The 25371-nt window shown below is 40.8% G+C and overlaps 1 protein-coding gene across 5 annotated transcripts in view; it reads right to left on the reverse strand.

Annotated features, from left to right (window-relative positions):
- Window positions 1-10270: 10270 nt before the first annotated feature.
- LOC102377181 (SH3 domain-binding glutamic acid-rich-like protein) overlaps window positions 10271-25371 on the reverse strand; it is a 66603-nt gene continuing 51502 nt past the window's right edge. For 2 of the 5 annotated variants that reach the window (XM_025205360.1, XM_025205358.1), the window contains 5 exons: window positions 24558-24626; window positions 22386-22487; window positions 15093-15122; window positions 12354-12453; window positions 10271-10867 (listed from right to left, as the gene is read on the reverse strand). In XM_025205360.1, coding sequence (XP_025061145.1) covers window positions 12394-12453; window positions 15093-15122; window positions 22386-22487; window positions 24558-24626 — 261 coding nt within the window. In that variant the 3' untranslated portion in view covers window positions 10271-10867; window positions 12354-12393. Of the gene's footprint in view, window positions 10868-12353; window positions 12454-15092; window positions 15123-22385; window positions 22488-24551; window positions 24627-25371 lie in introns of all 5 variants that reach the window. The other 3 variants (XM_006024668.3, XM_006024667.3, XM_025205359.1) reach the window with 2 other exon arrangements.

A 25371-nucleotide genomic window follows, 5' to 3' on the forward strand; every position in this document is an offset into this window, starting at 1 on the left:
CCGCACTTCAGGAGGGATGTGGACAGCATTGAGAGGGTCCAGAGGAAGGCCACTCGCATGATTAGGGGGCAGCAGGGCAGGCCCTACAAGGAGAGGCTATGGGACTTGAACCTGTTCAGCCTCCGTAAGAGAAGGCTGAGAGGGGATCTGGTGGCCACCTATAAACTTGCAATGGGACCTGCAGGGAATGGGAGAGTCCCTGTTCCCCCAGCACTACCAGGGGTAACAAGGAACAAGGGCCATAAGTTGACTGAGAGTAGATTCAGGCCAGATATCAGGAGGCACTACTTCACAGTCAGGGTGGCTAGGAGCTGGAACCAACTACCAAGGGAAGTGGTGCTTGCCCCTACCCTGGGGGTCTTCAAAAGGAGGCTAGACAGCCACCTAGCTGGGGTCATTTAACCCCAGCATCCTTTCCTGCCCATGGCAGGGGGTCGGACTTGATGATCTGCTCAGGTCCCTTCTGACCCTACCAACTATGAAGCTATGAAAGTATAATAAACAGCAAATAATCATGGTTTTATTTCACAGTGTGCCATAATTCTTGATCTTGTACAGGCACATTACATTCAGGAAAATAAGTCTCAGACCTTGGTTGGGAGTACATAGCATTGATTTACAAAGATCAGTGTTATAGTCTAACTGGTGCATATGCTAAGCTTTCTGTACTCCACAGGTAATAACAGCTCTTTTCCCTTCCTAATGGTCATGTTCTTTTACATGATTAGGTTATTTGTCCATTTGTGCTTATCTTGTTTTGAGATAACTACTTCATTTTGAAAGACTATTTCTGATAATTTCTCTTTGCTCCTAGTTCACAGACTTCCTCCACTCCTTTAAGTGCCTGTTTTCTTTTATATATGGAGTTAAACAAAAGCCGTTGTGTAGCTTAGACTGTATCTACTTCTGTACCTACCAGACCTGAGAAAGGACACTTTATACCTGAAAGCTTATCTAACATCTATCTCAACTACACAGTTGGTTCAATAAAAGATAACAGCAAAAAAAAACCAACCCCAAAACAAAAACAAAAAATCCTTGCTTTTTGCTTATTTCTTGGACCATCACAGTGAGAGCAGACACTCCAATCCTAACACTGTCATGAGCAAAATTCATGACACCCCTACTTTCTGAGCTGTGGCAATACTAAAATCATTAAATAAAATTGACCCAAAGGCAGCTCCTTGAGGAACTTTATTTGCAACTTCCTTCCAACCTGCTATGGCCTCTTTCAGGATCACCTGCTACCATTTCCTCTTTAGCCAGTTTTCATCTACCTTATAATTTCAATAACAATCCCCATCTTTTGTCTTGCTAATAATTTCCAATGGGTCACCATATCAACTGCTTCACCAATGTCCAGCCTAAAGGATGACTGAAGGTTGACTCATACAGTTTCCTTACATTCCCCTGATTTTTGTCCAGATCTGATGAAATGTGTACTGGTATACATATTGGACCCATTTAGAGAGGTTGGCTATGAATCAGCATTGTATCACTGTAGTTAAAGTGATACGAAAATCCCTGTGAATAGTGACTGAAATGCAGTGTTCCAAAAAAGCCTCTAATATTCTGGTTTTGCTCAAGGAAATTGATGTGCATGTTATGCATCCATTAGCTCCTTGGGGCTTGGTGTCCCTTTTGCTTCACTAAAGTTCCTATGCCCTCCTCTCCAGACCAAGTGAGAAAATCCCATAATTCAGACACATGCTTTTAAATATGAGGCACTGTAGATGAATTAGCAACAGCAGACTGCTGCTGCTCCTTTTTCCTGATACGAGATAAGTTCACTACAAGCAAATCTCACTTTCCCTGTGTTCCCCAAGATCACTCCATATAATTCCCTCCAGTCTGTTGTACATGATGCCCATTTCCTGGACTACAATTTTCATTTCCATTTCCATTTTTTAATAGATGGTCATAACTTTCCACGGTTACCCTATGGCAAATGATCAAAGACTACATGTAATAGGAACTGATGCTCTAAATTTGGGATAGGATTTTAATGTAGCATTTCATCAAAAGGCATTAGCTGGAACTGATATCCCCAGGAATAATGTAGTTAACCAAAATACAGGGAATAGAACATGTAATAACTCTATACCTTCATTCATTATGTAATTTTCATGTCTACCTTCAACCTTTTGCTTTGCCCCCTTTTATCCTAGCTTGTAGGTATCATTTTGGACACACCTTTTGAAACTGGTGGTCATTTGAAAAAAAAATCTTCACATAGCTTTCAGTTGGCCCACAATTCCAAGTTCCATGGGTGCAAACAAAAATTCATCAAGGTTAAAAATCCCTGTAAGGAGAACAATATCTGCAAAGTTGAAAATGGAAATAAGTAGAAAACTGAGGTCCATCCTAAACTCAATATCTTTAAAATAAATAGAACAGGAAACCCCTGACCCCATTAGCAGCTGCATAGATATAACTTTGTCTGAACAATTAAGTTGGAACCACACACTTTTGAGTTTAAAAATGAAATTCATGACTATAAAGTGTACCCCTTCACTTCTTCACTTAAATTAATTTATCTAGCAGTCCAAATCCAATTAATGTAATCATTTTAACTACCTAGCCAGCTTCCATATACAACACTCTCTGGCTTTAAATAGAAATTAAAGTATGTTAAGCAGATAGACGTGACAGTAATGAGCAAACAAACTCTAGACTGGTGGTTCTCAACCATTTTAGACTTGAGACACCCCTTATAGGCAGGAGTTGCCTCGAGCACCTAACAGTGCTAATATTGTGTGGCACACTGTGGCACCCTTGAAAGGATCTCAAGGCACCCAAGTGTACTATGACACCCTGGCTGAGAATCACTACTATAGACACATAGATATTAGTTCAGTGATTCTCAACCAATGTGCTATGGCACCTTGGGGTGCCACACGATCTTTGTGGGAGTGCTGCACTGTTAGGTGGTCAAAGATGATTCATAAGATAAACCCCAAATTTTCAAATAACCATGCACAGTGCAAATACATTCTGATCTGTTGTGGTCTTTCTGAGTTCTTTGCAATAGAAAAATTACTTTATTATTTTTCCAAAGTCAAAAAAGAGTGAAAACTAAGAGCTGACATTTTTCAAGAGGTGCTTTGAGTCTAACAAGGGGTACATGGAGTCTAGAAAGTTCCAGAACCACTGTACTAGTTACAATGCAGATACCCAGCAAGAATATTCAGCCTAGACTTTCTTAAGTTAAATTTTTGGTCTGAAAATTGTTCCCCTGCCTGGTAAAGCAGTCCAGATAAAAACAGGAATTAATTAATTTGATTCTCTGTTGTGCTGTAATGCCTCTTCCAAAATGAATTCAAGGTGAGTAGAGCTGGGTCAGGATTTTTTTTCCAGAAAAGACTGTTGTATATATATATATATTAAATATATATATACATTTTCCATGGGAAATCATGAGGTTTTGATTTAAAAAAATCAACCCCCTAAATATTCCAATTCTAAAATGGCCCCACAATCCCACATGCTTACATTCTCCTCCATCAGCTAGTCTCTCCAGTGGGTGCATCTACACATGCTTTTGATCCAAGATAAGCTTATTCATGAGTAAACTACTTGCAAGTAAACACTCCCAGGCAGGTCTTTACACATGCAAGGAAGTGTGAGCAGATTTGCTGCTAATAGTAGCAAACTGCTCTGCTTCCTGGGGCCCTGCAATGGGCCTCTGCCACCACCAGAGGGAGCTTTAGGTGGCGACAGCTGTCTCCTGGCCAGGGCCGGGACATTACACCCTGGCCTTGGGGGCTGCCTGGTGCCAGAGCAGGGACAATGTCTCTGCTAGCTGTCCCACCAGCAGTTCAGGGCAAAGGACTGGGACCTACCCCACTCCTGCAGGTTTTTCCAAGCCCTGTGCCTCAATCACCTGATCGGGTATGAGGCTGGGAATTGTCCTTGACTGGGACAGTTCCCAGCCCCTACTCCATGGTTGCAGGATGGCAGCTTGGGAGCCTGTTTCCCGCTCAGCTCTGTGAGCACAGAGCTGGGTGGGGAAAAGGCTGGGGAACAGGCTGGGGAGCTTTTCCCTACCCAGCTCCACACTCACAGAGCTGAGCGGGGAACAAGCTCCTCATACCCTGCCAGCAGGGAGCTCCCAGCACAACCCTTAATAAGGATATCCCAGCACCGGCCCCACAACCACAGAACTGGCACTGAGAGATAAAGATCTCCCAGCCTCCCCATCCCCAGTGATACACTCCTCAATTGCAATCTTGGGGCAGGGGGCTTGAAGCTCTCTGTTACCAGGGCAGAGGGACATTGTCCCCACCTAGGCTTTGTTAGTTGAATGCATGTAATCTAGGGCTGTGCAAAACTTTGGTCCCTGATTTGATTCAGCAGAGATTTGGCCTGATTTGGTGGCCAAATCTCTGAATCTGAATTGAATCAGAGGACCCTTTGATCTCTCTGAATTCAATCAGAACCCTCTGAATCGATTCGGAGAGATTTGGAAAGATTCGACAATTCAGACATAGACACCACTTTAAGTGTTTTTTCTACATACCTCTAGGTAGCAGGTGGCTCACGAATGCTGCAGTGCTGGGGCACATGGAGTGTCCCACAGAAGCATGGGAGGCTCCCCAGAGTGCTCAGCAGCAGACCGGAAGTGGAGCAGAAGCACTTCCAGGTCATTTCTTTTGTCATTTCATTGTTATTTCATTTTTCATTTTAATTTAAGAACAAAAATTTCAATTTAATTTCAAGGCAAAAACAACATGCATGTTGTGTAATTCTGGATTGTTTAGCCTTGATAGGCTTAATAGTGTACTTCTTGCTCATAATTTAAAGGTGACTATTCGTAATGATATTCCAGATACAGGTTTAAGGTTTACCGTGAACAGGTTCACCTTTCCCAAGAGCCTCTAAAGATACCTATGATGGATCCAAATCTGGACCCAAATCATAAGGATAGATCCAAAGCAGGGTACACTGTTGTTGCCCTAGAAAAATATATTAAAGACTATATAGCAGAGAGAGGGGGGTAAGATAACTCTCCTTCCATGATTATTTGGATTCCAGAGGTATTTGGGAATGGTTTAGTAGTGAGCTCAGAATTCTTCAAGAATAAAAACTCAGAACCAGAGCTAAAAAGGTGCTGTATGGATGTTTTACTTATTGGATATAAGCAGTAGGGCTGTTCGAAGCTTTGGTCCCTGATTCCAAATACCTTAACCCTAAAATGATGGGCCTGATCCCATAAACACTTATATATGTACATCATTGTAGGATTGAGTCTAGGGGACCACGAGCTGTTTTTAATAACACCCTAAAGAAGCTTGCATGCACCATCTGAATTAATGTAGGCCAAATAACAATACAAAGGGCAAGGGGATTAACTTCTGCCAGACATTTATTTATTTTACAAGCTAGTTTTTAGAAGAATAGTTTCATGCTTATCAAATAGCAAGACATGAAGTAAACAGGAAGGCTCCTCAGACTGTAGAGATATGCTAACATGCTGAGAAACTAAAAAGGGAAAATTAATTTTTTGCATATATGAAAGGCATTAGTCAGAAGGTTACACCTAATCAAGAATCACTATAAAAAAAAGATGCAATTTTGCTGTTGACCGGTGAGCAAGGTAATTAACCCAGGAGGAGGGGGACATTGTTGGAGCTTTAGAGCATACCTATAGCATATTATCTGGTAAACCAGAGACAGATGTTTCAAGGGTGACTAAAAGACCTACAAGTATTATTCTCATTGGTCAGGAAGGGAAAATAAGGCACAAAGTCTATGTCTACTCCACAACAGCAAATTGCTAAACCATGGTCTCTCTGAAATATACCCAACCCACCAGCTCCCAGTCCACACATCAGCCCCAGAAATGAGATTACAAGGATGGCCTGAGGAGCATCCTTAGCACTGTACTCAAGACCTGGGCTTCCAAGATGCTCAAGAGAAGTGGTGTGGGGCACTCCCAGGGCAGTTTCCAGGACTCATGCATGTGGATTAGGAGCAGGTGAGTAGGGCACTGTGTGGCATAGACATATGACACAATAAGGACATACTCAAAGAGATTAACTGCTTTGTGCAGGGTCAAAATGTCCATGTCATTGTCAACCATTGTGATAAAATCCTCATCCTTTGTTTTGCCTTCTGTCACTGGAAAGGGAATATGTAATATCAGGATGAAACTGTGGAGGTTGGGTTTTATTCTTTGAATCCCTAAAGAAAAAACAGTCTTTGAATGTTGAGCCAATGAACAAGAGAACAGCTTAAGTGGTTTAAAGCAAGGAGTCTAACTTACACTGCTGTATCCTTGCTGTAAAGTGAAACAAGTCATTTCACTTATGTGCTTCAAAGACACAGATAAATTAGATATGCTTTGAGCCTTAATTTGCTAAGTTTTATTTTTTTAATGTGCAACATTTTTTATTAGAAATCACTCTTTCTTCAATGTAATTATCATGACACTAAGTAAGTATTCTTGATACTATAACTAAAAGAACAATAAGCATTCACTTTCTCTTTATATTTCAATTAAGTCCCTAGATTTTCAAGTTTCCTAATTAAGGACATGTTATTCTTAATTTTATGTTTCACCACCCAATTGCAATTTATATCTATAGTCTTCTGAACCTCTCAAAACAAACACATTAAATGGGCTTACCATTTCTACCATTAATACTTTTATGGTTAATCTAAGAGGACTACATTTTTTTCACTTCAAGAAAGGTTAAGAAAAAATTCATATAGAATGACTATAAGCTAACCAAACAGGCAAGATTGCTAAATGCCTGGACCAAGGAATCTGCTTTTAAAGTCTAAAACTCTACTGAATTCCTCCTGAAGTGTTATTAGAAGAAACCCTTGATGTAACTCATGAGGGAAAATGTTTTACATACCTACATATGCAAAATAATTAAAAGCAAAACAGAATTCTGTAGTGGATTTAACAGACTTTATACTCCTCATTTCCTAACAGCAAAAAAAAAAAATGCAACTCACCAGAATATTCCATTAACTACAGATCACCTTCCCCATTCAGTAAAAATAAAGGAAAACACAGGCACAGGAATAAAGAGCTTTGTTTCAAATGCAGTGAAATCAATGGCTCTTACAGTCAAACACTGTGTATGTCAAAGAAAAAGCAATATTAGAAGAAATGGATGTATTCCAGACCCAGGATAAGCAGACAGTTCTATATCAATCCATATTGCAAAATAAAACAGCTGTAAACAACTAAAAAATCCAGTAAACTGTAACATCCCATAAGGTTGCATTTGGGCTCCACATTTTTACAACCAGCCTATTCGTTTAAGCCACATCTGCACTGAGCATTTGTCCCACTTGCCACCAGCAGTGCGCCTATGTATTAATCACGGTCCCTGAGCAGGCTATTCCTTCTGAGACCCTTTTCAGTCCCTAAAATGCACCTCTCCTTCAAGTGACCAGCCTTCTGCTTCTCTTTCTTTCGTTCTGGGGTGAGATGGTAATTCGCCTACTGGGTCTCCAGGTGATCAGCCATGGTACCTCCTGGTTCTGAGAGGTTTGGCCCCTTTACACAGTTCTGTTTGGGATCCACGGGACAGTAACAGTATGCAAAGTCACAGGAACACTTTCTTCAAAGCTGAGTACGATTTATTTTGCCCAATGGCAAACAGTGCTTACAGAGTGGATATAAAGCAATAACGAGATTGACACACACGCTGTCTTACCGACACTTGGTATTCTCCTCCAGCCCTGAGAAGACATGAGTTAGCCTGGGTGACCCTGTTCCTCTGGGGAACCAGGCCTCTGCTCTCTGTCTCTGCCTGTGTCAGTCTGCCACAGCTAAAAGCTTTGCCTTTTTCCTTCCTGCAGGGCAGATCTTTAACAAAGCTGGGTTTTTTGGATATACTGATTCTCAGCTTTGGCACACAGCCCTGTTACCAATGTTGGGGGAAGGGAAGAGGAGGAATTCCTCTTCACAGCTATAAGCTGCACTATCATTTGTTATCTTGGCCATTATTTTAGCTTGCTTTCTCTAACAACCCCTAGTGAGCTAATGCCATAGCAACCAGCCCATCTAAAACCAACACAGAGGAATGCACAATATTCAAGCAAAATAATAAGATATTTCCCAGTTGTCTGCATACCACTGTAGCCACACCAGTCCAAGCCCTTACTGTAGAGAGATCAAGCCAATATAAACTGTTATTTGCACCCCTCCAATTTCCCCTGCTTTTATAAGGTCTACAGCAGGTATGTGCAGTGGCTGGTGGGTGGTCGCCAATAGCAGAAATTGAAGCAAACTGCCATTAGAGAGAAGAGGCTGGATTCTCCTCACATTCAAACTGCTGTAAATCAGGGGTAAGTTCACTGAAATCAATGGACACCTCTAATGTGCAATTTGGGTATGGGCAGATGAATCAATTATACCAGGTTGAAAGGGAGAAAGGAAATGTTTATGCCAGCTGTTTTGCAGTAACTGTTTTATGTATCCATTTTTTATCCTGGATTAAGTGGAAACTAAAGCACTGTAACTTAACCTGTTTTATTCAAGGGTGAGCTGTCCCAATTTCTCCCTCACCTGCCAAGGGATAGATGTGGGCATGCAAAATAATCACCATGGACCACTGATGTATACTAGAGACTACTGATGTATACTAGAGACTCTCACCTCCTTTTGAATATGATATAATTTGTTTGTCTGTTTGCACATTCGGTGTGAGAACAGAATCTGATATGGCTTCTGATATAACCTTAATGTTGTTTTGTGTTTGGTTGTAGCCGTGTTGGTCTACCCAAAGAACCTTGCCAGATATAACCTTAAGACTAATATAACCTTAAGACTTTACCTATCATTTTACATTTTAAATTTTAAACCTTGTTTAAAAAAACCCAGCTATATGCATGACAAGGGGAGGAAAAGGCTCTATTTGCATGGGATGCAGTTCGGTCCTTTTGTTATGCAAGGGACCAACAGAAGGGTTATTGCTCAACTGATGTACTCAAGAACAAAGTACCAATAGTATATAGGCTTTGGGCTGGCTCCCTGCACAAGGATGAGTTATCTGGGCTGGACTAATCTCTTCTTAATAATGGCAGAAAGGATTTTTATAAAGACTTTGAAAAGTAAACTCATTGTTTTAAAATGAATTTAAGTGTTTTTATTAAATAGTATTACAGCCTGTGGTTCAGTGAGGAGCTATGCTTCTAGGACAGGGTTGTCAAAACATATAGCCCACAGTCCTGCAGAGCCTCTCCATCCTGGGCTACTGGGGCCCAGGGAATTAGGGAGTGTGGCTAGCTGTGGGGCCTGTCACAGAATCTGGAGGCCTAGGGCCCTGTTAGACATGGCCTTTGGTAGCTGGAGGGCAAGCAAGGAGTGTGCTAACACAGCCCTGTTTGCCTTGCAGCTAATTGCCTTGCCTCTACCACAGGAAGCCGGTGGTTAGCCCACAGCAAATTACTCCCCTATCTCTGCCATCAACCCTACCAAAGCTGCCATTGACCCTACTGCAGCTTGCATTTGCCCCACCACAGCCTTCACTGCTACTGCTACCACCGCTTGCCCTGCAGATCTGGCCCACCAGCAAGCCCTGTGATCCAGATCTGACCAGGGACATGGGGTGAGTTTGACACCCCTACTCCAAAAGGTTACAGCAGGAGCTAGGTGAATCAATTGCTATGTTGTTCAGGGGCTGAGATAAATCCATGCTGATCAGCTAGAATCCATGCACCAGATGATTGAGTCAGACCGATTGCCATATATGGGGTCAGGAGGGAATTTTATCCCATGGCTGATGAGGGTAGACTGTGGGGGTTTTGCCTTCCTTTGTAGTGGAGAGGCATGGCTCTCTACCTAAGCTCTCTTGAACTTATATTAACATTTTACAGCAGCAGAATGTTGACTGCTATGATTCCCTTGCTTTATCTGTGGCAGGTTAAGGTGTTATGTCTTGTGTTGTGTCAGAGCTGATGGTAACTTTACAGGGAGGTTAGATTATGGATTTGTATAGGAAGTTTTGGACAGGGAAGATCCTACCCCAGGCAGGGCGCTGGACTGATGACCTGTGGAGGTCCCTTCCAGACCTGCTTGTCTATGACTTCTAGTGCTTTCATGACTTAGGCAGGTGCATGCATGGATAACAACAGAAATTTAGGTGCCAAGGAACTATAGGCACTTACACGTTGGTGGGAAGGGTTTTACAAATGTCACTGGTGAGTAAATGTTGAACTAAAGAGTCTATGGGACATGCTCATTTAAGTCCCATTTGTGAATTTAGCGCCAGGTTGACTACAAACAGAATTAGAATGGCAACTTAACTGTACAGAGACAATAATTTATTATGCCTAAATGAATGCTTCCCTGCAGAAAGAAAAGGTCTGACATAAAATATGTTTATTTCAACTGCTGTACAGTGTAAATCACAGTCAGATGCAAAAGCCAGTTTTCACATTCATTGTAAATCACATTCAGTTGCAAAGGCCAGACAACACGTAGTTGTCTACAGGGAGCTTCTTTGGAGTCTTCAGTGCTGTAGTTCTTTACCTCCAAATATGATTTTGGTGCAAGACTACTGATGTTGGCTGAGAACTAACAATGTGCTCAGCAATGTACAAACATGTGGAAAGACACATCCCTGCCCCAAGGAGCTTACAGTCTAAACTTAGACATAGACAGTACTGTTGGAACACATAAAGCCCGGTCTGAGATCACATCAGCCAGAATTAAAAAGACCCACTTCAACACAAGACTAGAATACCAAATATATATATAAAGATCATATCTAGGGCAGAGTGGTGTCTTGTGGGGTGATACATATTTATATGTCCGTACCTATATAGGTATGAACGAAGTGGTGGTTTGAGAGGGAGGTGACAGTTTTAAATTCTGTGGTGCTGCTGCACAGGCATATGCTTCCTGAAGAGAGAAAAAGGAAATAATTAGTATTAGCACTTCTGCAGAATTTCACACACCAAAGTGGTAAACAATTTTAAGCTGTTTTCAAACTCAAGCAGGAGAGGAACCCAAACTGGAATGCAGGTGAAGGAAAGAAGGCAGGTCTGCCGATCTGTACGGAGGCATTGGGCCTACATACTAGGACCACTGATTCTGCTGAGATCCAAAACTGTAATCCCTGACGTTGAAGAAGCTGTGGTTCTGTTAACGTCAACACAAGTTCAGAGCCAAGTTGTGCCTTTACTTCAGAGAGAAGTAGACCCCCATCCTCTCAGAGGAAAATCTGCTTGAAACTCTAACTTCCTTGTTCCCTAAGATTGGCCATGTCAAGAGATCTCTCTCTTAATACACATTCGTTTGGAGCAGCTTCTAGGGGGAAATTATTCGAAAGCTGTTACATTCTAATAGTTATGTTTGAATGAGCCGAGAAGGTTTCAAATGCAGCAAAATCTCTCCAACTCAATGTTTTCATAGACATTAGACATTAGGGCTGGAAGAGACCTCAGCAGATCATCGAGTCCATGTTGTTGTATTCAGGTTAAAGTTTTGCTGCATTTGAATCCTCCTCTGCTTGTTCCTACAAAACAAGTAGGACATTGCCTCTGCTGCTCTTTTAAACAGTTCCCCTTTTGAAATTATTCCATATGTACATGTGTCTATACTTTCTGTCACCCTTGTGCCCTTCCAGTTAGGCCTATCTGTTGAGCTATGACAGTGGCCCTAGTCCCACTTAGAATTTCAAGCCTCCCTCAACAGCTGGAGGGAGACCACTAGGTGCACTACAACTGATTTCCTGGGGCAACAAAAGACAAAGCAGAAACAGGAGTTATGGTTACAGGACCCCTATGATGACAGCAATAGACTGCTGATGCCCTAACAAATAGTAAAAAGGAAAACATTTATCTCAAAAATAGTAAGTATGGAAACCCCACATGGCCCTTCTATATTTTCTTTATGTAAAGAGGAGGCATTCATGGAAGAGCTGATGCTTAGATAAATACCCTGCTCCCATACAAAAATAAATATAAAAATTACCATATGTTTGATTTACAAATGTACCGTTACTTTAAAATCTACCTTAAAAACAGAGTTCTAAGTTCAAAGTTTCAGGTACTACACCTGCCCTAAGACCCCCAAATGTTTTTGCAGTTTAACAGTCACCTTTCCCTTTAAAATATGTATCTTTTTCTCATACTTCTTAGCTGTCTGAAAGACCTACAGACCACAGAGAAAACCATCTGATTATGTATACAATGTTGTCAAATAAATAAAGTAAACAACCTAGGGAAAACAGTCTTTTTCTGTAATTTCTTGCAATTCTAGCATTTTAGGTATTGCTTGTAACAAAAACATAGCTAACAAGGTTCAAACAAAATCTGGGTTTTTTTCCAAGTTGATGGTGTTTCTTAACAACAACTTCAAAATCACCAGGTGCCTTAATAATTACCTGAAAAACTTTTTCAAGAACAATGGGTTGTAAAAAAGTACTAAGATTCTTCTTCTTCTTCCTCCTCCTCCTCCTCCTCCTCTGCCTCTTCCTCCTGTTCCTTATAATAGAATAAGGATATAGTAGTTGATCACAGAGTTGAAAGAAAAATGTCTTGAAATACAGATCCCTAAACTTGCCACTGTCTTATGCTCTAGTCAATGACACCTTTATTAGTGCATAAAACAAAAATAGAACAGATGAGTTTCATGCAGGTTTTTTTACATGCAATGCATTAACCTAATGGCATTAACAGGCAAGTGCTGGAATATAAAAAAATTCATTTTTCAGAAAAGGGAGAAAATATATACAACTGAGCAGTAAATAGATGCAAAAAATTGGAATTTGGGTACAAATGTATGCATATATCATGGAGCATCTGACATTCTGAATCAAATAATCTTCTGTAGCAGCAACTCAAAACCTGCATTGAGAAATCCATGCCCAAGGAGTAGGCTACTGCACAACCTGAAATTATTCAGGGCGGGTGACAAACCATTGTTTTTATTTCCAAAGCACTCTTTTTGATTTAGTAGAAAAGGAATTTCAAAAGTGAAAAAGAAAAGTCCTGGCCTAATAACTTGTTCTCTGAAAGCTGTCATTACATATTCCAGATGGTATAGCTTGTGTTAACTCTCTCCTCTAAGATATAGTAAGGGAAATATTATAGAGCAGTTCTACTTTGAAACAGGCTTTGTAGGGTTCTGTGTTTTTTGTCTTTCAGTGACTTCCACTCCTTTTACAAGTAAAACAAATTTTGTTTCTCACAGACATGCCTACATTGTCTGGATTGTTAAAATCAAAGTAGAGCCTTCCTGCACAGCTAACAATGAAAGATTCAGCAATTTCTCCAGTTGGAAATCCCGATTAGGATGTAAATAGAACCCAGTTTGTCTTTCAGATCTGTACTGACTCTGCACTGATAACAGAAATAGTCAAAAATGTGTTTGGGTCACAAAATAAATTCTGAGTTCAGTTATGAGTGGCCCTGTTGATTATAGTGACAATCTTATAAAATCATTTTTCAAAATAGGTATTTGTATTAAGGGACCAGACCAGTCATGCAGAATCAGACTTTATATAGTCAATATGAACTTCCCTCTGAAACAAACAGAAAAGTTCATGTTAAAATTTAATCTTGCATTGTATCCTTCAAAGTCTTGGTTTGAGAAGAATTTTTTTGGTTAGTGCTCTGAAAACAATCCAAGAAAACAAGTCTCATTTTTCTATATTTTTCTGATCAGAATTTGAAATTCAAGTCTGTTAAATTTGCAGTGTCAACTATAGATACCTTTATAAAATCCCTGTGATAGAAGAATGTTTGGAAATATGCAGTAACAGAACTTATGGGGGTGTCTATGCAGCATTACCACAGCAAAAGATGAATACATATTCCTTCTCTTTTCTCTAAAAGACAGTAACTTTTCTTTAGGGCAGAGATGGAAACCAGTGACAGGGTCTTTACTGTTCAAGACATTAGCTCATAAAAGTAGATTAACAAAGGGCGCATCTACACATCACCCTATGGCGACATAGCATTATGCTACATCACCGTATGGCGCACTACAGCAGTGTTGCAATTACATACGTCTACACGTGATTGCCAGCTGTGTCACTGTAGCAGTGTGCTCCCTTGGTATAGCATGCTGCTACGGTAATATAGCAGCATAATCTACTCATAGTCTGCACACACAGTGCAGTAACCACCCACAGAACCATAGAATAGAAGAACCAGAAGGGAGGGAGGTGGAGGTTATGTCTGCCGGACGTAGCTATGGCAAGAGCCATCCAACATATTATTCTGTTCTGTCATAGATTTAAAAGTAGATAGATTTGAAATGTATTGAGAATTAATTGCTAACTTATATTGAGAAATAGCCCAGAATAATCATTAACTTATTGAGTATTCTGGGAAAGCAGTGAAGAAATAACCAGCAATCTCATGATTGAATGAAAGAGTAAAGTTAATCATTTATCTATGGTTTGCAGGAATAAGCCTTAAGAGTCTGGGACAAAAAAGTGTTGTACTCTACTGACAATGCTACCTCAATTGTAAGAATGGTTCTTTGGGGTTCAAAACATTTGCAGAAAATAAAAAAGATCATTTAAGTTAGTGAGTTTCAAAGGAAATGTGTCCTGAAAGTCCTCAGCCTGCTTTATCAAAAAGCCTTTGAAAGAAATGGTTTCTTCTTTTTCAGTTTCTGATAATCAGGCAGAGGTTCCTTTCAACCAGTTAGTGTGCTATCAAGCAATAACACCATATTTTCTCATATACAACATGCCCAGGAATAACATACATACATTTTTTTTTTAAGCAGAATGAAGAAAAAAGGATCTTTCCTTGAAAATACTGCTGAGTAGCAGTAGCTAGGATGCCTGGCATGCTCATTGTGCTGCTCACTGAGAAGCTTGTGCAGCCTTAAGTTTGCTTTCCCCGGCAGAAACAGAAAGGGCTATTACCATATTTCCTCACTTATAATGTGCACCCCAATTTCCAGCAGCTGTTTTTTGGCAAAAAAATAGGATGCGTTCTATGAAACAACATATGGTAGTCCCTAACCAATTTATTAAGTTTGCAACTGGGAAATGTCAAAGAGATTAACTGGAATTTGCTAGCTTCTGCTTTAGGAACTAGAGGAGAAAGTATGAGAATTGCATATACATAACAGGTGAAGACAGTGTCCAAGTACTTTACTGTACCTCTGTCACTGTATGTTCCTCCTTTTCTTCCTATATAAAAGAAAATAAAAAGAGATTTAAAATGGTACTTCAAAGAAAGAATGTCAGAGGTCATACAGGTAAAATACAGGTGAGATTGAGACCAATTCAAATTTAAAGCTATTATGTAGAATACTGAGTTATATTTTGAAGTATTGTTTTCTTAGAGATTTCTCATAAAACACATATAAACTATAATTCTTCTTTCAAAAAATGACTACACAATTATGATTATAGGGTCCTATATCTTTTAACTTTCAATGACTTCCAATTAAATCTATTCAAGTTTACAAGCAAACATTGGGGGTTGATCTATATATATATTACTCAATTGCCTGCATTACAAAATCAAAGTGGTATCAATCACAGTAAGACTATGTCAATCTCCAAAAGGAAAAAAAATCTCCATTTGAAATGTTGCTGATGGTTTTAGGTTCACTTTCCCACATGTTGGTTCTGCAGTTTAAGAGAATAAAAAAGTAATACAAATTAGATGGTAAAGTAAGGATAAGTGATAAAAGAAGGGCAAGAGAGATTAAAAACTTTAAATATAATTTGCTGTAAAATAGTAAAGTGTTTATTGGAGGAAAGGGGTATCATAAACAAGAAGTAGGAAGATAGGAGGGAAAAGGACTATTGGAAAGGTAGTGTGCAGATGATCCAATCAACAGCTATGAACACATGTAAAGAAACCCCAGTGAAGGAGTCTCTATATAGTGAGGAATGCAAGTACCAAGATTAAAATTATATTTTTAACATAGTTCTAAATTAGCTTGGCCCTGACTACATAGCCTACCCAACCTGGATTAGAAACTGGTCTGAATCTAAGACTAAAGTCTAAAATTAAAATTGAACCAGACAAATTATGAAAACACAACACAGTAGCATCTAGGGCAGAATTCTGTTTCCCTTTGTAAATCTAAATAGAATTATTTTTAGCACTTATGCACAATTTGCGATTCTGCTTTCCCTATACTATGGATATGTAAACATGTATGCGCAGGCTGAGTATGGCAATGCTACACATTGGCCAGGCAGGTACAAAGCCATGTTCACGTGTCCATTCTGGACACGTGCCAAAGTCATGAAAATATAGCCACCCAGAGACCCAGGACTAAAAGGAGCCTGTGTTTTAGGTCCAATACCTAAGTGATTACAGAACATGCCCAGGAAGCAGGAAAGCCAGATTCTAGGTCCCTCTTGCCAAAGCAGGTTTGAACCTACATTGCTGAGTTCCCTGCACTGCACTCTATGCATTGTACCACAGATCAGGCATTACCCAGACCTGTCTTCAGCATTCCTTCTGAACCTGGCTCTCTGGGCAGCCAAGAGCAAAAGATATGTGGGGATTTGAGAAGCAGAGCAAACAAGAGGTTGTGTGCTTCAGTGAGATGGCTGCTGCTACCTAGAAGGGAGCTGAGCTGACCCTGGACTCTTGTACCCAGCAGGGCAGAAACTGTTGCACTACTGCTCTCTGCTCTCTGACCATTTTATCCAGTGCCATGCTGGCTGAGTTTCAAGTGCACTGGAGATCAGTCTGGATAATGCTGGACCTGTATGTAGGGATCAAAGCACTGTACTGTCAAACCAGAAGGAGATTCAGGCTCAAAGCCCCTTGGGGTAAAAGAAGGGGCCTAGGACCTGAGATATATGTGCACTGCACATACCCACCCACTGTGTAGAGTGCACCCTTACTCATCCACAGAGCAAAGCCAGGGCCAAAAGCAGCCAGACAGGCTGCTAGAAAATGACCAGTTAGGTTCAGAATGGGGAACAGAAATCTACCCCAGGGGATCTGAATCAGGGTCAGAGCCCCATGGTGCTCGGTGCTAAATAAACATAGAAAGTAAGAATGTCTTCTCTGAAGTTTTTTCCAGTGCCAACTAACAAACAGACAAAAGATAGGGGAAAAGAGATATCACATCCAAGTGAAATGGTCAGGCTGACAGTCAGCACTGTTTATTCCCTGGGGATGGTTTATTCCCTTGGTGGCAGCCTATAAGTCCATAAGGGGTGTGCATCAGGAACTGGGAGAACGTCTGTTCACCAGGGCTCCCCAGGGGAAGACAAGGTCAAATGGTCACAAACTGCTGGAAGACCATTTTAGACTGGACATAAGAAAAAACTTCTTTACCATCCAAGTCTCCAGAGTCTGGAATAGACTCCCCCAGAGTCTAGGTGCAAGCACCTACTCTGGACACGTTCAAGAAGCGTTTGGATGATTATCTTGCTGGGGTTATCTGACCTCAGCTGACTTCCTGCCCTTTGGCATGGGGCTGGACCTGATGATCTCACAAGGTCATTTCCAGCCCTAATATCTATGAAATCTATGAAAACGATGATGGAAGGTGGGGTCAAAATAAGTGAGTTTAAAAAAAGGAACAGGAAGGATGACATTGATGAAGTGAAGGGAGAAAAGAAAGACAGAAGACTTGAGAAGAAGGCAACAGACAAGATATGGTAGATTCATAAATAAAGAATGCAAAAAGCAGAGCTTTCTTTCATGTCAGTAGGAAGTCAAGCCTATGAAGGCCTCTCCTTCTATCTGCTGCTTCAGGAGTATGGGGAATTTCCACAACATGAGAAGTTTCCCTTCTATTGCTGTTCGTGGCCACCCTGAGGGGTTGGAATTGTTCAGGCTCAATGGCCCAGAATGACATTTAGCAGAACCAGCAGGGAGCATGTACAGGAAGGCTGTCACACCCTGCCAGTGCCTGAAGCAGCTGCTGAGATTGTGAAGTGTTTTTTGTCCAGAAGCTTGGGTCTGCTGCTATGCCTCTTGTGCAGTTCATCCTCAGTTGTCCTTGTTACTCATGAGAGGAATGAAGGATTGGAGTGTCAGCAGCATGTCCACCCATGAACAGGAGGGGAGGCCTAGGTTCTGAAGTTATCCCTATAGGCTTCTGGCTCCTGATCCTCCTGGGGAAGTAGTTGCTATAGAAGAGTCTTCCAGAATCTGGGTCCTTCCATAAAACTACATAATTGGTACAGTGTGACAGCTTATTCAGTCATCTATCATATGCCTCTTGGCAGAGATCAAGAGATCTTTACCTAGCCAAGACCATTCTGGAATGTTTCCACATGACTTGTAGCCTCTAATGTATTCAGCAGAGAAATTAAATGGGCTGGATTATAATATGCGTTGGTTTTAATTTTTAATACGGTTTGAAATAAAAAAGTGAATGGGTTCGAGGTGTCAGTATGAAGTTCATCACTGTGTCTTAGTTTAGGAATGAAATGCAAATTTACCAACCCTGGAATGGTGTTATTTTAGTCTGAAAATACAGAAATTGATCAGCATGGTAAACTGAAACTCCAAATGGGACCTAACTACAGTTCAGAAGATGCCTGCACCTACTTTATGGTTGCAGGTTACAGGGGGAACTCATAAAAAGGTCACCCTTTCAGAACATGATACTCATTGCTGGGTTTTAAATTAACTAAAAGGAAATAAAACAACCTAGGGATGGGCAGATCAGTGAAAGCATTTGCTCAAAGTCCAGATGCAGTCAAATAAAGAAATAAAATGTGTTAGGCTGTACAACAAACGGGATAAACAACAATATTGAAAGCAGTGCGATGCCACTAGATACTTTGATAATATACACTCACCCTAAATTCTGTCTATTGTATGTAGGTGGCCCTCCCTAGGCACCTCTAGTCTTTAATATATTGAACCTCACTTCACCCTGGCAAGGCATAGAAGGGCTATTATATCTCCACTGTATAGAAAAGGAAATGAGTAAAATGAGTTAGAGAGACTAACAGGAGCTTGTCTACACTGTGGCAGCAGTAGGCAAGATGGGATAGAACAGGGGTGTGTAAAATGCGGCCTGGGGGCCGGAGGTGGCCCACCAGGCCATTCTATCTGGCCTGCAGGGCCCCTAAAAAATTTAGAAAATTAGTATCTATCTGCCCCTGGCTGTCTGTCATGTGGCCCTTGATGGCTTGCTAAAACTCAGTAAGAGGCCCTCTGCCCAAAATAATTGCCTTGCCCACTTGCACTTTGCTGATGGGTTCCAAACTCAGAAGTACACCAGGGTGATGATCATTCTAAGGTTTATCCCCAGTGACCCCTTGCTAACCTGCCAAAGACTAAGGACTACAGAGCAGGCACAGAGGGGCAAGCCAGGAGCAGTTTCATGGGTACATTTCCAGGTCTGGAGCATGTCTGGGGACAAGAATGGACATCCTTAGTCTTGCCTTCACTGGGATCTGTCATCACAAAACCTAAATGACTTGCCCAAGGCCCTTCAGGAAGGTTGTCATAGAACAGGGAATTCAACTGGTCTCCTGAGCTTCCTAGCACCACATCCTAACCAAGACATCATCCTTCTTCTCTTCAGTTTGTTATTCTAGCTTCCACAAAAAAGTAGGAGAAAGAGAAAATGTATTATCTAAGAGCTAATATAAGTTCACTGATGAACTTTCATACTACAATAAAGAGGCTTTAGGAGACCTTTTCATTTATTTTGTATTCCTTTAAAGAACAATTAAATGTTGCTGGAGCCTAGCAGGTGAAACATATTCTCTGGAAAAAATCTTTAAATAAATCAGTTTTTTACCACTATAGCCACTGGAAGCTCACTTTAAGCATATTACTCTCCCTCCCCTGATGTCTCAAAGACAATATTTTTTCCATCTAAGACTCAAACCTATTTTATAAGAAATGAAAACCAGCAAAGTGTCTGTTACACCAGAATGGCACTGCATTATGTCATTACAAAGGCTCTCTCACACAGCTGCCCAATACATTTTAAGACTTCAACAACTTGTTCCAGCACTCTGGCCTCATTTGAAAAACACTGGAATAGAATGCCAGCCAGAAGGACACGTAATTCAATCCAGCCCAGGGTCTGATGGCAGCTTTAATCAGGGTTTCCCCTAAGGCTTGAGGAAAGAACTATTATATGGCCTTCACATGCTGGCCAAAAGTAAAAAGAAGAAACAGACCACAATTTCAGGATGAAACTCAGTCCCTGCTGAGGACTGGCACAAGGGCAATACATCACCTATGTGCTACAAAAGGCCTATTTTGAGGGTTTAAATGGAACATTAATAGGTGCCTAAGCGCTGTGACAAGGTTCTTGGTTGTAGCTGTGCTGGTCTTAGGACATAAGCATGCAAGGTTCTTTGGGTAGATGTGATATTGGGATATCCCAATGCCTGAAGAAGGGTCTTTGTGCCTGAAAGTTTGCAAAGAACTCTTTTCAGCTATGAAGTTGGTCCAATAAAAGATATCACATCTACACAAAGAACCTTGCCTGGCCTGCCTAAGCCTTGTGAGGAGCTTTTGCATGGGGATTCATCTCACTCTTGAAGATGTAGAATACATTAAGGATGAGAATGGGAGGCAGCTTTCAGTGTATATCCAATGAGAAAATCTTGCAACCAGATAGGGGGAAAAAAAAACCCTTCTGTCTTGGCCTTTAGAGTATGTTGCTGGTGAAAGATGTGAAATATCTAAGGCTTAGTTCAGCTGGATGTTCCTGCAACTTTGTGCTTGATTCCACAGCAGGCCCAAGACAGAAGTAACAGCTAAACCTGTAATGAAAAGGCAATCCAAAACCCAAAAAACTACCATCATGGACAACAGTGGGGGCAAAAGTATGCAAAGTGTCAGTGTCTTGTCTTCAGGTCAGTCTGTGCATACTCCCTAAGAACAGCTGGAAAACAGGGCAGTAACTTAAAAACCTAACCAAGAAGGAAGAAATTATTTCCTTCCCTATACATGTGACCATAATATGCACCAAGATTACCATTATGGGTCTGCAAGCACTCCCCCTCAGTGTAGCTGTGTCTGATGACCACTGAATAATAGTAGTATAGACAGCGTGTTTCTATCCACAAAGTAGTGCTCTGAAGTCAGTAACCTGTAGCACAGAGGTCTCAAAACTGTCTGTCCCTGCAGGCCAGATGAGTGCTTCAGGATTGGTCCACCGGCCAGATGAATGGTATGGGACAGGCCTTGTGGGCCTGATTAGGCCTTCAGATTCCCTCTCCCCCTGCTTTCTGGTCTGGGACCCAGCGAGAAGAGGTCTGGCACTTTGGGCACTTAGCTGCCCCATTGAAACAAGCTGCAGCACTGGGCAGCATGGGGCTCTCGCCAGGGCGCATGGCTACAGCCACAGGATGCTACTTCCCCCCTCCCCTTTCAGCCCCACATCAATGACCCAGCCCTACAGGATGGATCCAGTCCACAGGCTGTATGTTTAACACCCATGCTATGGCAGGATGTGAATAATGTTTTGCTGTTATATAAATTGTAGTAGTCCAATGGTTTCTTCCAGAATTGTTTACACTACTGATTCTCACTTCTGCTCATGTGTGTTCACATATGTGAGCATTGTGATAGCGGCAGAAAGAACAATGGTAGCATTCTGCAGTTTATATCTGTGCCTCAAACTCTGGTATCTGCCCCCTGCAAGCACCTATACACATAGCTGACAGGTGGTGCATAAGTCATATCTATTGTTGCATACTGCAGTGCTACTAGTGTGCTAATCTGCTCCCTGATGTTTTCTACCAATAATTTTTCCCTTGGGTTTTTCCCTTGTGATTGAGATTGGAATTGACTGAACCAGGACTAGAAGATACTGATCTTTACAAAGACAGGAAAGATCAGAGCAACTAGTTCCTCCATTCTATGGTTGTGGCAAAGGTCCCCAAAGCTTATCCACTGGTAGGTCAAGAGAGAAGCAGTGGCCAATGGAATGTCACTAAGGTTAGAGCTAAGATTTGTTCTTGGAGGTGAAAAGATACATCAGAAATATGTCTGCAACTTTAGTGTAAATACTGAAGACATTCTTTTTCTGTTTTTCCTCCTGAAAGGATTGGGGCAACTCCTACCTAAACTGGTGAAAACATTGTTAAGTCTTTCTGAAAGGAAATGTGCTCACAATGGTACAGGCATAGTTTGTACAACATGCGAACAACAAATTATTTTACAAACACTGCAAATACTTGTAAAACTGCAATGGCAATGAGTTGTCACTCTAACATAGGCAAGGAAAAGCTGTGAACAAAAGACAAGTATTGCTATCCAAGGCTTGAAACAAACTTTTCCTTCTTGTATATTTATTTCAAATGATTGATTATGAATATGAAGATAATGAATAGTGAGACAGGTTTACCTGGGGATCAATTCTTCCCAATGTACAGAGAGCCACACAGTGAGAAAGGTTAAATGATACATATGTTTGGATTACATGAGCTCAGCATAGCTGTGGGCTAAAGATCTAAAGTCAAAGCGAGGAAAAGAAAGGAGAAACTTACCTCCTGTTCTTCCGATGGTGCTTCAGTATCATGAACCTCTGCATCTGCATTGTCTTCTGTATGTTCCTCATTTTCTTCAGTCACCTCCAATTTTTCAGCTTCCTGACAAAAAAGAAACACTGCATTGTTAACATTAGGAATAGATCTGACTGGAGATGACAATTTGAAGTTTCAAAATCTGTTTTCATTCCACAGTAAACTGACAAAACAGATATTTCAAATCTTTTCATAAAAACAGAAGGTCAAGCCTAATGCTTGAGGCACTGCCTTGTGATCAGGAAAACCCAAGATCAAGAGGCTGACCACAAGCAGAGTGTCCATGTCAAACTGATACATCTCCACAAAATATTTTTGCTTCACCAAATTCACATTCTAATTAAACCTATTAGGAAACACAAAAGAAGAGACAATTGCTGGACAAACTGATTGTTTATATGCTCTCTCATAAAGTCACTGTTTCAAATCATCAAATAAGCAGCATGTAGTTTCTTATTTTATTCATATGATGGACTATCTGACCTATTTATTTCTAAGTAACTGGGAACACAACTAGTACTGTTTTTTTTCATGTTAATTTGTGATGGTAGTTTAAACTGGTTAACAGTAACTGTCCAACAGACAGAACAGTAACTTCAAAACCTAACCAAGAAGGTTACCAACAAACTGGTTTGACAGACACGTGGCTGAGATGGTCTAGCCAGGGATGATCCCTGCCTTAATCAGGGGCTGGACTAGATTACCTTGTGAGGGCCCTTCTATCCCTACTTTCCTATGACCCTACCAACAGTACAAGATCATATTTGACCATGCACAGTATCATGCAAGAACTATAAGACCTTGACTGGAATAATAGAAATGGGATGAAATTTAACAGTACAAAGTATAAGGTCATGCAATGAAGGATTAATTACAGGAATTTCTACTATAAGATGGGTATTCATCAGTTAGAAATAATAAAGGAGGAGAAAAACCTGAATGTATTAGTTAATCACAGGATGACTATGAGCAACTGGTGTAATGCAGCTGCAAAAAAGGGCAAATGTGATCCTAACATGCTTCATGTACACATGGGGAAATATTAATGGCATCATACAAGGCACCAGTAAGACCTCTTCTGGGATTTTATATATGATTCTCAAGAAAGAAGAACTCAAACTGGAACAAAGGAATCCTCGAATGATCTGGAAAATGGAGAACCTACCATACAAGATCCTGAATTGTTTAGCCTAGCAAAATGAAGGCTGAGAGGAGATGTGATAGCTCCTTATTAACAGGTAACAGGAGATGGGGGTTAACACCAAGGACAGAGGAGAACTATTTAAACTAAAGTTGTTAGAACAAGAACAAGTTGATATAAACTAGTTGTGTTCAACCTCTGGCCCATAGGCCAAATCCAGCCTAAGGGGCCTGTTATCCAGCCTGTAGGGCGTTCCACAGAAATTTGGCAGCAGGTAGGAATGTTAATTGCCATGAACTGGCACGTGCAGCCAGGCCAGTGTATAGGGTCAGGCTGTGGCTTGGATTCAGTGTATGGGGCTGGGTCAGCATGCCAGATTGCACCGGTGGACCAGCCCCACGCACAGACCCCATGCTTGATCCAGCCTACACGCTGGCCTGTGCCACTCATCTGGCCCATGGGGTTGGAAGGTTGAGCACAATGTATGAACTGACCATAATTACATTTAAGCTAGAAATCAGACTTCAAAACATCAAAGCAGTGAGATACTGGAACAGCCTTCTAACAGAAGAAATGATGGCAAGAAACCTAATTAGCTTTAAAATACAGCTTCCCAATTTATTAACCAGATTATAGTATATGGTTTCCCACAATAGCAGGGGGCTAGATTAGGCCCCACACATCCTTCTAGTCTTATGTCCTACAAACAATGAGTAGAGTAGTGCATTTTCTCCAGGACAAACAGAGCCTTTTTCTGATGCTCTTTAGATTTCTCTGCTTGTTCAATTTGCTTTTCAAATAACTTTATCTCAATTTTTGTTCTGAGGCAAAATTCAACAGGACTTCTCTGATACTTAAAGTTATGCATGTGCTTAAATGCTTTGCTTGAAAGGGACTGGGGAGGTGGGGTGCAATAGGATATACTGGATAATAGGAATGGTTTGAAGTAAATTCTGAAGGGGAAAAATGAACAAAACACTTGGCATTACTTCCACGGTTTTCTGCTCCTCTCCTGAAACTTCTCCATTGGGAAGATCTGAAATCTCCTCATCAATTTTCACCTCCTGAATGGAAGAAAATGAACATTATGTACAATATACAAAAACCTTAATGCATGTATACGACTGGAATATATAAATGGAGCATGTAGGGTTAAAACAAGTTTCAAGCTGCCTACCAGCATCGCATGTTAGGCCAAGTGATCTGGTTCATCTTTACACTGTAATTAAAAAGGACAGTTCAAGAGCTATTTCTTGAATTAGTTTGCCCTTTACACTTTTGGCTTTTGGCTGTGCAAACCAGCAAAGCAATTCCAGGATAAAAATGATGCTCTTACTTTAAAAGAAAAATAAAAGATCTTGAAATTATCTTAACCAACACTACAATGCTGTGCATTTATCATTATTTTATTTATTCAATCTATTTTATTTATTAGATTTATATTCCCAACAAAGTCTAAGGGCAGCTTACAGTAAGAGAACAAACAAAGTAAGTTATAAGACAACAGACAAGAACAAATTATAAAAGCAAACACAGTATGAAAATAAAACAAAGTGCACATAAGCAATGATCTAACCTAACCTCATTTGCTGCAAATTGGCCCAGACAGCATTTCTGGGTTATGTTCAGTTTTGGGCTCTAGTGGGCCTCAGGATAGGAGGGAGGTCCAGAGCAGAGGAGTGACTGCTGAGATTGACCTCCCACAAATTTTCACTAAGCAACTTGGCACATTTATGGTACTTGCAGGAGCTGGCTCTCAGCTGACATAAGGGATCATGATGGGGCATAAAGGAGAAGGTAGTCCCTTAG

The sequence above is a fragment of the Alligator sinensis genome, unplaced genomic scaffold (assembly GCF_000455745.1).
Source record: "Alligator sinensis unplaced genomic scaffold, ASM45574v1 scaffold424_1, whole genome shotgun sequence".
Lineage (NCBI taxonomy): Eukaryota > Metazoa > Chordata > Crocodylia > Alligatoridae > Alligator > Alligator sinensis.